The following is a 14,949-nucleotide window of genomic DNA, read 5'->3' on the forward strand; positions in this document are numbered from 1 at the left end:
ATGGATATGAAAATAGTCTCATTAATTTAAATGGGAAAGAAATGATAATTCAAAGAATAAGATTAATTCTTGGATTTCGAAAGTAATCAAAGGGCTATCATTAAGTCTTAGAAGTTGGCATGGATTGCCAAACGGGTGGAGATATTTTTAGAGAGAGATGTTTGGAATGTGGAGATTTATTCTCCAAATTAGATAAAAGGCTATGATTAAAATCTAGCAAAGCACTTGGATTGTGCTTCCTTTGGAGGGTTAAGATTTTGTTTTGTAAAGTGAGAAAAGATCCAATGATGGATTTTAAGCAAGACTTAATGCCATGGATTGTGTTAGTTTGGAGGGTGAAGATTTATTCTCACAAAATAAATCCACTAGCTAGGATTTATTCTTGAAAAATGGAGAGCTAGTATATAAGGGCAAGTGAAGAAGACTTCTCTTCCTTTTAGCCATTTGTAGAAAGAATGAAAGAAAGAAGGGATGAGAGGAAAGGAAGAAGAAGAAGAAAAGGGAATCAAGATAGGAGAAAATGAAGATGGAAGCTCTCTTGAAATGAATATTTAAAGATTCAAAAAGAGGTAAGGGATGGCCCCATGTGGAGGAGGCATTGCATTGCATTGTAAGTAGATTGCATAAACTTTTATGTATCTCTTTGCATGCTTTACTTGTTTATGAGACCTATGACCATAGGGGTGGGAAAGAAATGATGGGTTGATACCTCAAACCATGTTGGGTTGTGAGGATAGAATGACTTAACCATACTTGTATGCATTTGCCATTACATAAACTTGTTATGCTTGTATTTACTTTGCATATGCACCCTTACTGAGCTTTGTGGCTCATGAGGTTTTACCCTCCCCTTATAGGTTGTTCTTATATCAAAGAGAAAAGGAAATGTTGCAAACTTGTGGTTGAAGCTCATGGTGTATTATTCCTTTGTTGTAAATTTATGGCTTAGGGAAGCTTATTTATTGTATGTGTATCATGTAATGTAATTTAATGGTTGGTAATGGCATGTGAAGGTCTAGAACTATGGATGTAATTTATTTGGAATAAATCATGAGGGTGGAGAAATGATTTTGTTTATGAAATCTTGGTTGTGTAATGAGGCTTTGAAATGAGAAAAGCTGATGTTTTGATGCATATATGAAGGGTGGAAAAATTTGAAAATTTTTGGGTTAGAAGGCCCAAGAAAAAAAAAAAAGAAAAAAAAAAAAAAAGAAAGCGAAGTGGCAGCAGCTGGGTGCAGTCGGGGCCTGCGTGTGGCCCGCGGGAGGCCACAGCGGTGGCAGCAGGCGCGCTAGGCAGCGCAGGCTCACGCGCGCATGGCCCACGCAACTGGCGCACAACGGGGCCCCGGGTGCGCCAGTAGGCCCCGCCGGCCAATTTTTTTAAAAAATTTAGAATTTTGGGGAATTAAGGGGCAATTCTAAATTGATTTTTGGACCCCGGAGGAATTTTCTAAATAAAAAGATTTTTTGGGTATTTTGGAGAATAATGCCGAAATTTTGAAAAATTGAAAATTATGAGTTTTTCCTCCTAAATTGGTAATCAATCAATGGATTGATTTAAATGGTAATTTTTATAGAGCCCGATAAAATTCTTGGTCAGAAGAAGAATTTAAAATAAATGAGAAAATGGCGGTTGGGCATCTTCATGAGTTTTCTTTTCAACCAAATACGGTGTGGTTGAAGCCCAATTCTACTAAGGAATCCTAGGGTTTGAGGGAATAGAAGGACGAACTTAGTTCCCATCTAAAGCGTTTCGTCTTGAAACATGGTCCACCCTTCACCAAAGGCCGGGCAGGTGGACAATTCGAGTAATTGTTCACGAGTAACACCCGTAAGTAGGAGCGGTGCGTTACAGTTTAATTGTTCACGAATAACACCCGTAAGTGAGATTTTTTATCAGCTCGATCAACTTCAATATTAAAAATTTTCTAAGAGATAAAAACCCTGATTCCAAATAGATCTAAAAAATTTAAAAACGACATCAAAAGGAGTTTGGTGATGTTATCTTAAGACCCGAAGAGGAGACTTTAGACTTTAGATTTATTGTTAAACACATAGATAACAAAACACACAAAAAAAAAATCATTTGCAAGAAGCAAATTAATGATCAGAGTATGATCATACGTAAAGCACGCGCTTTATTCACTGATCGACGACTGGTTCTATAGTTAATTGTATATATAGTTGTGGCGGCTACGGCGGCCGTAGAAGGGGATGATGAAGATTCAGGCATCGGACCAGGTGATATCCAAGCTGCCCCAGTCATGCTTGGGAACCCCCAAAGCCTTCCACACGGCCTCCGAGGCGTCGACGATGTTGTTGGGGCACGGCGGCTGGTAATCGTGCTCGTCGTCGCAGCCCATGGTGGAGTCGCACTCGTCCACCACCATAGCCGTCGCGCTCCGCCCGTTGCCGTAAACGGTGATGTTGTTGAGGCACCTGCGCTGGTTGCCGAACCACCCGGTCGACAGCGCCACCACCGGCGTGCTGTCGGAGTGGTACTTGTTGTCGCACTCCGAGGGGCCGCCGCCGTCGTCGCCCTTGCCGAAGCCGTTGAGCGTCAACGTTGCCTTGGTCCGGCGCGATACCTTGGGCGAGCACTTGTAGGTGGCGTAGATCTTGCCCTCCTTGCAGCAATCGGACTCGTTGTCGGTGTTGCATTTTCCCGGCGGCGGCTTCTTCCCCTTGATGTGGCCGCTGGGCTTGCAGGGTTTGGCCTCGATGCTTGCAATTGCAAAGACTGCCATCAGAAGAATCACAACCACGAGATTAATGCCCACTCTCCAAGCAACCCTGCTGCTGCTTTTCATTTTCTTTTCTTTTCTTTTCTTTTCTTCTGTGATTCTTTCTTTCCGGGAAAACTCGTTTATATATAGCGATTCACCTGCACTTCAACCTATAATACCGACAAGTCTGTAATATTCTTCTTTTCTTTTCAAAATTTTGTTCTTAGTGGAGAGATTGGGGGTGTGTATAAGATGGAACTTTGGTGGAGATAACTATATCGATTAAACAACTGTTTTTCTATGTACAGTTTGTTAAATTAACTGGGTCGATGATGAACATACACACACACACACACACATATATACATATATGGGATCTTTCACAATGCACAAGGTAATTAGGGTTTGATCGAGCTGGTAATTAGAGTGACAAGTGAATCGTTAATTGTTGAAGTGTTCTTGTTTGATCTCAGTTGGGGAGCTTTGGATTCTTCGGCGGCACCATCTACAGTGCATGCAATTGATCAGCAGACTATATGAATGTGTATATAAGATTGGTCAAATCCGTATTTTTCTCTCAATACTCACCTTTTCTTTTTAACAATAATTTAAATTTTTTATTATCTCGATTACACCCTTATATTTATATTTTTAAACTAATTTAATTCATATACTTTGATATGTAAAAAAAAAATTGAAATAGTCAATTTAATCTATTTTTTAACACGTCAAAATACATAAATTAAATTAACTTAAAAATGTAAGTAAAGTGGTATAATTAAAATAATGAAAAAATAAACTATATATAATTAATATAATTAGATAGATACTTAACTAAATAAATTTAGATGTGATGATTTGTTGGATTCTTGTTCCTTTTGAAACATTAGGCAAGGATATACCTTGGTGCCTCTATATCTTTTAGTTTTTTTTTTTAACAAATTTGATTCTTGAGTTGTGACTATGCCAATATTCACCATAGGGTTTTCTTTTTATTTTTTGCTAAATATATATATAAGAGATTTTCGAGGATACTTGACACGAAGAGGCTAACTAATTTGTATTGCATATGATGAATATAAAAGTAGCAAAAATTAAACTTTGTGTGTCGTGGATTTGGGATAAAGATAAAATTACCCTTGTGTTATTGAAATTAGTCTGTAATTAGAAGAAAAATAAATGACTATTTTTTTATGGGATTTGGCAATATTCCGTAGCTAAGGAGACATTTTAACAAGATTTAGGGAGTTTGAGTTCATCAATTAAAGAGACAAATATATTGACTCACAATTATTGTGTTAGGTCTCTCTCTTTCTCTTTTGATTAAATTTTTTTAAAAAGTTCTACTTTGATATTACTTTCACAAATACCCAACGTCGCTAGTTTGAAACCCAACAAACTAGCTACAATGGGTTGACAATCTTTAAAATCGTACCTAGTTTTGTTGGGTTTCAACAATTTCTCGACTCCACCTTTTTTAATCTATCTTTTTTACTTTATTTCTCCAAGAATATAAAAAAAAAAAACACACACACATTTTGTTGGTCTTCTAATTTTGGTCAATATATAGAATGGTATCTTTCTTTACATTACGATCATACATGTTAACTAACCCATTTTTTAGGAACCCAACTAGGATCGTTCATCAATAGTTGAAGCCATGGGTGAACTTCTTTCTCTCTCTTTCCCTCCTTATTAGAGGCCATCAAACTAGCTAGCTAAGGTTTAGGTGGTCGTGGTCAATCACCACTAATAAGTATTTTTTAATTTTTTTTATTTAATTAAAGAAAAGAAAGAAAGAGAGATGGTGAAAAAGAAAGAATGAGGGTATTTGGTTTTGTCAAAAAAAATTAAACAAGTTAACTAACAAAATAGATACAAAATGTCTCGCGCTATTTTTCAAATTTCAAGAGATATCTATGTCATTTTTAACAACATAGGAGTAGATTTTGCCATTTTGTCAAGTTCTCAAGAGTTTTAAGTGTAATTTATCCATAAAAGTATCCTCTCTCTGATACTTGATATAACTTCTCTTCTATAACAAAATAAACAAGGGTGAGAGACAAAAAAAAATTCCTTCTCTCCTCGTGTATAAACCCCTTTCTTGTCTAAATAAATCAATACTCTCGAAACCATATCCATACCTATACGCCTTTTCGAGTCAAATTTGTATTAACCTTAAAGGTGAGGAAAAAGGAATAGGGTTTTGAGGGAAAGATAAATAAGAGAAAAAGTCTCGAAAGCAATAAAACTGGTACTGGTAAAGCAGAATAGGGAGGTGGAGAGAGGTTAGTACTCAGTATATAAAAGGGTAAAACGAATGGATAAGAAATTGAAAGAATGACCAAATAAGTTGGCATCGAGACACAACAGTGGCCGGCTTTACTCTCCTACGATTTTTCTAAAAATAGATAAATAGTCTGACATTCTTTAGCCAACTCTTACAAATAACGCTTTTAGTTATTGTTATTTTCTTATCTTCGTTAGATCTTCTAGTTTGCAACCCTAGGGATCATTAGTTTGTAACGCTTCTAAATGGCGTGTTTCAATGTTTTACCTAACCAAAAAAAAAAAATCCTCCTAATAAAACAAAATAGATTTGATGGCAAACTAGGAGAGATATGGTGAAGTATACAATGAGAAAACATTTGTTCTCTAGCAACGTATGTATGCAATTTAATTAATTAATTAAAAATTTTAACTAATAACCATAAAAGGACAAGAAGGCAGCCTTGCCAATGCCCTCTGCCACCTGAAAACTAGAACTCAGAAAGAAGACAAGAAGATGAAAACCCTCTAGTTTGGTAATTTAACTTTTAATCTATATATATATATATATATTTATGATTGAGAGAGGTTTAGTGGCTCCGTCATGTAAGGGTATTTTTGTAAATTAAGAAAAAAATAGTTGGGAGGTCACTAGCATCGACCTAGAGAGTAAGTAGATAAGAGAACTTAAAAGTTATTATAAGCATTTAACATTCTAAATACTTCAAATATTATTTATTCTTAAACTCTCATATACTCAATTCTATCAACATTGCAACTAACTTAAGTATCGGAAGATTGATCTGAAGGTGTCTCAAGCAATTCACCTTGCTTTGTGGTTGGAGATTGCAGGAAACAACGATAATCCAGAATCGAAGAAAGTTGAAGTGAGAAAATCTAGACTAATTGCAACTCGAGTTTAACAAATTCTATTAATGCAAAATTTTCAACAGCATCAATATATATAAATATACATAATATACATGCACAAGTTCATGATTTGTTAATCATTTCAACGCAAATTAATTAAACTAGCTAAGAATTACTCATCCATCGTCGTCAATGGAAAACATCCTGCAATTCAAAGAATAAAGGATAAATAACATAATTCGTTCCTCAACTTTATACTCGTAGGAAAATAATTTATGTATTTCAATTTATCTTATAACAACTATTAAACTTTTAATCTTGTATCGAACTATATATATATTCGTTCAACAAACAAGGGCCATCGAAAAATAAATTCTTATTCAAATATTGCATAACTGCATGGATAAGTTTAACTAGTCAATTTGAGATTCAATTCGAGATTTTCCTTTGAAGATATTATACAAAATTTACTAAAACTAGTTGCATTCAAGTATAATAATCCTGACATTATTTGGATCTCCTATCTTGATTCAAAGAGAAAAATTGAAGAACGAAAACGACAAAAACATACCTGATGAATCAATTGTTGTTGTGCTAATTGAACGAGTATTTGATCTTCCAATTTTGATACATAGTTCCCTCAAGAATTTTCTGTCAATGGGGATATAGAGAAAAGATTCACGTACAAAAATGGGGACCATGAACCCTTTTATTTGCAGTTACTAATTTGATAATTGCTTCTAATGATTAACAAAATTAGTATTTTTAAATTGGTCTTTTATCAATTTGAAAATACTAGTTTGGTCTCTACACGATAAATTCATGCCAATTTAATACTCAATAGTCCAAAATTACTAAAATAGATCATTTTTATTTTGCTAAATTTTAAAATAATATTACACGTTTAAAATTACATTTGTGGCTCCTATATGTTAAACTTTTTATTTCCAACAAATATCGGTAAGGAATTAGAATGTAATAATATCGATTCATACCGAAGAAAAGATTCTCTATTGATTCAAACTTTGTACCATGGGAAGGAGATTGAGGATGAAGAAAAAATTGGAGACTTCACATAATATTTTTGATTGAAAAATAAATGTGATTTATTCCGTACCCCTCTCGCTCAATAAGAAATTTGAGTCAAAATCAATCGGATGAAACCTATGGGACTTAATTTAATATCTTCTTAAAGATCTGATGGGACTCTTATCAAAATATTATAAAAAAGTAAAACAAAGAAGCAGCAGTTACTATCAAACCTAGCCGCCAAAGTATATCCTTGAATGATAGATAATAGAAAAAGAATCTAGCTAGGTGGGTTCGTTGCATCGTTATTTGTTTAAATTCATATATACCCAACCAACATTGGTATTGTTGTTGTTTGCTGGCATAATCTATAAATTAAGGGATACTGTCCAATGGATATATATATGCTGCCGGCAAAGGATCTAAGGACACAAAGTTCCCCCAATAAGATCGAACAAGAACCTTCAACAAAGATGCACCTAATTCATTACTAATTAACAGATTCTAATCCTAATTAATTACCTTGAGCATAGGGAAAGATTAATTCATTATTCATCATCCACCAACCCAGTTAACTTTGATGAGAAAACATTTGTTTAGTTATGTTTAACCTTATCAAAATTCATTTTATAGTTAGGTAACATAGAATTGTTCATTGGATCTGTACTGAGACCGGGATTCGTAAGAATTCTAAACCAAAAACTAGACCCATAAGGGATGGGATGGGACCGATTTGGTCCAGTTCAGTCCGGACAGGCCTTTACCAGTTATATATATATATATATATATTGTTTCTTCAACAAGGGCGGCGGCGGCGGCCATCGGAGCGCGACAAGTACCACTACGGCAGCACACCGGTGATGGCGCTCTGTCCACGACCATTTATGGCAAAGGTGGGCTGCGATGACGGAACACGATAACCAGCCGCCGTGCCCCGACAGGCCTTGTGGAAGGCTTTGGGGGTTCCGAAGCATGACTTGGGCAGCCTGGATATCACCTGGTGCGATGCCTGAAGATAATCTTCGTCATCTACTTCTCCGGCCGCCATAACTATACATACAATTAACTAGAACCAGTCGTCGATCTGTGGAAGCGTTTTAGCTAATAGTCAACTAAATACATAAAGGGCCTCTCTTTCTCCCAAAATGATTAGGGTTGGAGGGTGTAGCATGTCACTTCAACTGTGCCATTTACAGTTCTTGTTCCTAAATCTCCATGCAAACATTGTGTTTGCTAGTCTTTCCACACAAGCAAAACCGCAATCAACGATAAGAAGACAGCAGGAAAATAGAAAGCCATGACAATATGACTGATCTGAACATTTAAAATGGTTCGGTATCGATGTTGATAGATTTTGAAACCCCTTGAGAGTTGATCTAACAATCCTATCCTATCCCATTTATAGATTGGGGTGAAGTATATGTCTTACAATGAAAGGAAGATAGACTATTTTGCTTCCTCGGTGCCTTTTTCCAAGATTACATTTGCAGACCTGAACACATCTTTTGTTCTGCCATAATAGACTGCTTCTTTGCCGGGATAAGTGATAAAATTCCAACCAAAAGCTGATCCTCCAACGACGAATGTCCCCTGATGCCGACTATCTTCAGTTCGCAGCTTTTCAGATAGATTTCCCAGCAGGGAAGGCTCTCCAGACTTTTGTCCATCCTGCTGTAGTTCACTGGCAACCGGACGTTCTTGCACATAATTACACTTGGTTATGGAGATTGTCTCTGTTGTCATCTCCTTGTACAGATCCATAAGAATCTTCATCTCTGCGAGTCAAGAGTTTGCGAGGCATGAGCACACTTCTTGGTCAAATGTAATGAAAACAGAGAATCATGGAGGCCCATTCACAATCACAAATAGACTGGAAAGGAACAAACAAAAAAAAGAAGGAAACTTAACAGACCAGTAGAATTGCATTTTACTCTAATTTGAACTACGTGGTTTGCTTTTTATGATGTTGACAGTTCAATAGGAACATACCCTGTGCATCCAACCATGCATAAATGAGAACATAAGGATGTGGTTCCAAAAAACGAATCAAACCAAGTAGTTCTCCTATGGCAAGCCTTAATCACACTTGATAGAGTCAATTAGAGGCGAGTATTCGCTCATTTTGGTCGATTATAGAGTGGTCTGACAATCAAAACGGAATTACCAAACTTATTTATAATAAGACCAAACTGAACTTAGATTTGGAAGAAGAAAAGGAAAAAGCAAGTTAACATTAGCTGAAAAAACCAAAACAACCAAAATTAACTAAAATAACCGAATTTTATTCAAAATAACTAACTTTGTGATTTATTTTTACTTTTCATTGCTGAATTCTTGATTTTTTCTGGTTTCTTCACCGTTTACACGCTGGGTAGCCTGGGTTCACTTCTTTTTTTCTATGTTTTTTATTGAGTTTCACTGTTGACACTTTTCATTCACATATGGGTTCACTGATTTTATTTGTTTTTTCAATGAATTCTTTTTTTTTTTGTTTTTATTGAATTTTTTATGTAACAAAAATGCAATTTTTAGTAACAATAATCTTTCCATTAGGTGCCTCAACAAGTAGGCTTCAGTCATTGACCTCTAGACATAAAACCAAATTGGCTTGCAAACACCTTGGTTTCTCCTTTTAACTGCTGTTCAATCACTTTCCAAAGTTACATGATGTGGCTGATTAACTTGATTCCTCGATAATTTTCACAACCTTCAACATCTACTTAATTATTATAAATAGTACTAAAGTACTCTTCCCCCACTTGTCACATATCCTTTTTTGTTCAATGATCATACTAAATAATCTCATTAACCAAAAATGCCCACTTCTCCCATGCATTTTCATTATTCTATCAGGGTATTATCTGGTCCAACTGTTTTACTACTATTCATCTTTTTCAATTCTTTCCCTATTTCGTTTGGACATATGGGTCTACCGAATATGAAACTTCATCTTCTTTTAATTACTATAATGCCTCAATGTAGCCACTTGTTTCTCTACCTTCATTGACCAACTTCAAGAAATACTCTTCCCCATCTTTCCTTGATTGCCCTCTCATTTAGTAGTTCTGTTTATTTTCATCTTTTATGCATTTCACTTGGCTCAAATGCCTTATTTTTCTATCTCTTGCCTTGGCTAGTTTATATATATACATCTCTTTCCCTTCTTTTGTGTCAAATCATTGATATAAATTTTCATATGTTTTTGCCTTTGCTTCACTACCTACCTTTTTTTGCTTCTTTTTTGGTCAAAATATACCGTTTAGGTTTTCTTCTTTACAACATTGATTTAAAACCTTGTAGCAAGCTCTCTTAGTTTCATTTTTTTCTTGTACTTCATCATTCCACCACCCAGACTTTGGTTTGGGACTTTTCCCTTTGACTCCCCTGGAACAATTTTTTCTATATTTCAAATAGAAGTAACCATTTCAATCCACATTGGTTAAGCCTCTCCTTCTACAGTCCTCTCTCTTCCGCCACATACTTTTTCCTTCAAAATAGCTTATTCTTCACTGTTTAAATCCCATCTGATTCTTGGGTTTTGTTTTGAATCATTTTTCCTCCATCTTTCAATATAGAGTTCTCTACATGCGAACAAAAATGATAAACCTTAGGGACTGAATTAATATATGAAATAGATCTAAAAAGGAATCTTAAGCGCCTCAAAAGGCCACAAGTTGCAAAACCATGCAGAAAAGAGAATAAGCACAAAACTTTGTACATAAACCCAGAAAAAAGAAGCTCCTAGAAGCCATGTCATAGGTTATAAAACATGAATGTTATCAACATATCGGGACTTTCATACAGGCTTTAATATAGGAGGCACATGACAAGTCAAAAGCAAGAGAACCTGGGCCAATTAACAAAATGGCAGTAACATGCACTCTATATATAGTTCAATTGCTCAAAAACTGCGACTAAACATAACCTAGGGAGACAGAAAAGCGACTGAGCAATGTGCACAACTCAACAAAGTAAATAAGCAGTAAGAATACAAAGACCTATTCAAACAATGATACATCCTAAATAGATACATCAAAAGGCTTACGTTCTCGAATTTCATGAGCTGCCTTACAGTTCTGAATGTCTGGGGTCCGGAGCACCTTCAACATATAAAAAAATAAATGTCAGACCCTTCAGATTAGGTATTCCAAATTTCCAATTCAAAAAGAAGGATGATACACTAAATCTGGAAAACTCCATTCAAGATTTTTCAGATCAAAGTCTTCAAGGTCAGAAAGATTATATCATTTTCCAAATAGGAATGAAATGCTTGTTTGTTTCTTTATTTCACAAGACCCAGGTGGCTAGACACCTGTTTTGAGAAAGTGTATTGCACAAAAATCAGCTCCCTGCTCCGGAGCACAGCTCCTTGACGCAAAGGGAATCACAATTTCAACCACTTGTGCATTCTAAATTTCATTATTAATGAATATGACTATTATTAAATTTCAATTTTTAATTGGGCAACCAAATTCCAAATAATACATAACAAAATGCATATGTTCACTCTTTAACATGATTTCTTACAAGAGAACACCTCTTCCATGGAGCTTAGATAATCATAAATAATAGTTGCAGGATCTATCAAAAATAAAGATGACGCATAGGTTCTTTTTTTAATAATATTGTTCTACAAATTACCAGAACAGTACCGGGTACAAAACAATTACCAGAATAGTATTGGGGTTGCTATTCATTCTGCCACACAAGAAGGCTCACTTACGTGGCAGTGCCAAAGGCATAAACCCAATTGGCATGCGTTTATAGATGAAAAATAAGCGCACTTGGTAAGTGCGTTTATGCATTGGCACTGCCACTCAAGCTGGCCTGCACGGATGGCAGCTGATTCATTGCTAAACGACAAATGTGCAATGAACAATCATAGATCATGGCCTACTCAGTTCAAAATTTTCCCAGCATTGTGACAAAACATCCTTGCATTACTCTCTCTCGATCATTACCATTATGACCCGATAGCTTCGTATTTACCATTATGATTCCAATATCCCATTTAGATGCACCTGACCAACTCTCTTAACCAACAAAGGAAGTTTTCCCCAAACTTTCAAGAAGGAAATCAGTGTCCCATTCGTTCCATCAACACATAAGAAAGCCAAAGATATTGAACTATGTTTCATTGCATGTAAAAGGGCATCCCGAATGCACAAGAATTTCCGCTTCATGATGATTGGGGAAGGTCATATTTGCACCCTTTTCTTTTGGCAAAGAAACTATTTCCATAACTCAAACCCATAATCATGATAAAGGAAACTAACTTCAAATCATATACACATAGAAACCACCCTAAAGGTAAACGCTATTAATAAATCATATCCTGTAGTGCTAAAAAAATCCAGCAAACTGGTTAAAAACATTTGCGTTGATCTTATCTTTTTGGTCCCCCACCCCACGTGGCAACCAAATACCACCCAACACATATGAGTTATACCACAATGTTTACTTCAATAAAAACTCTGAATGTGCATTGCTAATTAGAGAATACAACCACCAATAACACATCTAAAATCATGTATTCCTCCTGATTTTCAAGTTAAGTTGTAGTCTATTTCCCTGGCAGCAGGAGGAAAAGCATTGGTGCCAGTGGTACTTGTGGTTATGGACATTTGCGCAGTAGAGTTGGCCGTGGCAATACTATCACAAGGGATGTGTGTGGCAATACCATCACAAGGGGCATATGTAACAGCCTGAGGCACAAGAAGGTTAAATTCTAGCAATATGAATTCCAAAAATATTCTTGGGAACACATACAAATCACAAGCAACTCCTTGGTTTTTGAAATACTTATATCAATGTTCCCCAACATGCAGAGTTGAAATGGGAGTGGAGCATTATTTACATGGGTTGCAGAAAGCCCCAGAAGTAAGGCACCAACCCTCTTCTTTTCCTTAGACCAAAACCCTTTCTTGCAAAGAGAGAGCAATTCTTTCTATAAATATGGCACCCAAGTAATCTTCAAGGATGCTGTTTCCCATGGATGTATGAGACCATGCTTCACATTGTAGGCACCTAGTTCATTCTCTATATGGCATGCCAACTCTTGAGCCAGGCATCAACATGAAGAAATGTGGCTTTCTTCCCCGCACACAGTGCCTTAGCTTTGAATCGCATCAAGAAGCCTCTAAATACCCTCAGACTTTGGCCAAGTCAACATTCAAATCTACAACTCCTCCTTTTCCTAGAAAACTCACAACCTGCAAGGCCTCCCCTCTCAGTTTCACCTAGTGATTTCTCCATCCATAGCATATAGGTGGACAGTCTACCACGAGCTCACATCCTAAAATCAATTCTTAAATACATAAAAAAGAGGATTTCGAACTGGATCAAGTTGACCAAACTATTTCCATTTCTTAAAGTCGCTCCAACATTAAAATGGCCATATCATGTCCATCAATCAGAAAATCCTAGTAGAAAAATCACAAAATTCAAATACAAAGCAAAATTAGTGGCAACATGCCCAAATGAAAGTCAATCCTTGCGAAAGAAAACCCATATACGACATCAGAAACAAACTCTGAAAATGAATTAAGTTAAGCCAAAATTTGTAACATCCTTGAAAAACGTGTACTTCACCTCGATGAAATGGGGCCGAAGGTCTTTGAGAACAGCTCGCATCTTGAAGTACCTGGAGTTCTTAATGTGATCAATTTGGTCAAGGGGCCTCTTCTTGCTATTAGCAGGCAAGGAAGGCGGCGCTGGTGGCCGTGGAGGGAGGCTCTGGGCTGCGCTAGGATTTGCGCTTTCAGCGGATGGGAGTGTAGTTTCAGGCGGCTGCGGAGGGAGGCTTTGGGCCGCCTTAGGGTTTTCGGTTTGAGCGGGCGGGGGTGTGGTTTCAGGCGGCTGCGGAGGGAGGCTTTGGGCGGCCTTTGGGTTTTCGGTTTGAGCGGGCGGGGGTGTGGTTTCAGGCGGCTGCGGAGGGAGGCTTTGGGAGGCCTTTGGGTTTTCGGTTTGAGCGGGCGGGGGTGTGGTTTCAGGCGGCTGCGGAGGGAGGCTTTGGGCTGCCTTAGGGTTTTCGGTTTGAGTGGGGGGTGTGGTTTCAGGCGGCCCTGGAGGGAGGCTCTCCGCGGCGTTAGGGTTTGCTATTTGAGCGGGTGGTGGTGTGGGTTCCGGCGGCCGTGGAGGGAGGCCTTGGGCGGCGTTAGGGGCAGGTGAGGAAATGGTTTCAGGGGGCGGTGGAGGTAGGCTTTGGGTGGCGTCAGGTAGGGGTGTGGTTTCAGGTGGGTTGGGTTCTTCCATGGATGCTGCTTCTGAGATTTTTGGAAGGAAGGGAGTTGAGAAGAAGAATACGGGAAAGAAGACAGCTTGAAGCTGCTGGCCTGCCGCCTTCGCCCGGTCCGAATAGAGGTGTGTTTGGCTGCAACCATAACTTTACTGTGACGTTGTTTATTTACAAAATAATATTTATTTATTAATATAATAAATAATTGTATAATATATTATTAAAGTGTAAACTAATTGATTTTGGCTAAAATTTTTGTTTAATGATATAAAAATATTTTTTTAAAAATTTTTACACTAAAAAATAGAAAAAAAAATTAAGACCAATTATGATTAGTTTGATTTTCAATTTGAGATTCTTAAAAATTTCGATTCTACTTCAGATCTGACCTAATATAGATCCAGATCAAATGAACAATCTTATTTAAAAATATATGATAGAAAAATAATATAATTTTTTAAGATATAGCCCAATTTATGTGTTTATGAGTCAAAATTACCAAAATATTAATTTGATGGATATGCATATTGAGTTTGAGATAACTTTGTCAAATTACAAGCACAAATTGAGTTGTATCATCAAATACTCATTAGCACCACAAAAGTATTTTGATAATTTTGTTAGAATAAATAAATCAAATTACACATTTGAATACATAATTGAATATATAAGTCGATGTGTCTAAGAAATAAGATTAAATAAAATTAAAAAAATATTAAGTGTATATTTTTTCAAATGATGTGTATTTATTATATATTTTTTTATTTTTAAATATTTCTATTAATTAGTAATAAGTATATCACGCTTTAAAATATTT

General features: G+C 36.5%; 2 protein-coding genes across 2 annotated transcripts; both read right to left on the reverse strand.

Annotated features, from left to right (window-relative positions):
- Positions 1-2,082: 2,082 nt before the first annotated feature.
- On the reverse strand, positions 2,083-2,812 carry LOC127787280 (kiwellin-1-like). The gene has a single exon (XM_052315247.1). The coding sequence runs from the start codon at positions 2,810-2,812 to the stop codon at positions 2,228-2,230; it is 585 nt and encodes a 194-aa protein (XP_052171207.1). The 3' UTR covers positions 2,083-2,227.
- A 5,369-nt stretch (positions 2,813-8,181) lies between these two features.
- Positions 8,182-14,263, reverse strand: LOC127787279 (leucine-rich repeat extensin-like protein 3). Its single transcript, XM_052315246.1, has 3 exons — positions 13,487-14,263; positions 10,941-10,995; positions 8,182-8,670 (listed from the first exon to the last, which is right to left on the reverse strand). Exons 1-3 carry the CDS (start codon positions 14,147-14,149, stop codon positions 8,342-8,344), a joined length of 1,047 nt encoding a protein of 348 aa, XP_052171206.1. The 5' UTR covers positions 14,150-14,263; the 3' UTR covers positions 8,182-8,341.
- Between the last annotated feature and the right edge of the window lie 686 nt (positions 14,264-14,949).

The sequence above is a fragment of the Diospyros lotus genome, chromosome 12, assembly GCF_014633365.1.
Source record: "Diospyros lotus cultivar Yz01 chromosome 12, ASM1463336v1, whole genome shotgun sequence".
Lineage (NCBI taxonomy): Eukaryota > Viridiplantae > Streptophyta > Magnoliopsida > Ericales > Ebenaceae > Diospyros > Diospyros lotus.

Bases quoted from the DNA above. Each gene is read 5' to 3' on its own strand.
- LOC127787280 (XM_052315247.1), bottom strand. From the start codon at position 2,812: ATGAAAAGCAGCAGCAGGGTTGCTTGGAGAGTGGGCATTAATCTCGTG.
- LOC127787279 (XM_052315246.1), bottom strand. From the start codon at position 14,149: ATGGAAGAACCCAACCCACCTGAAACCACACCCCTACCTGACGCCACC. The intron at 10,996-13,486 runs GTGAAGTACACG...TATATGTTGAAG, and splicing joins TTCGGCCCCATTTCATCGAG to GTGCTCCGGACCCCAGACAT. The intron at 8,671-10,940 runs GTAAGCCTTTTG...CTTGACTCGCAG, and splicing joins AGCTCATGAAATTCGAGAAC to AGATGAAGATTCTTATGGAT.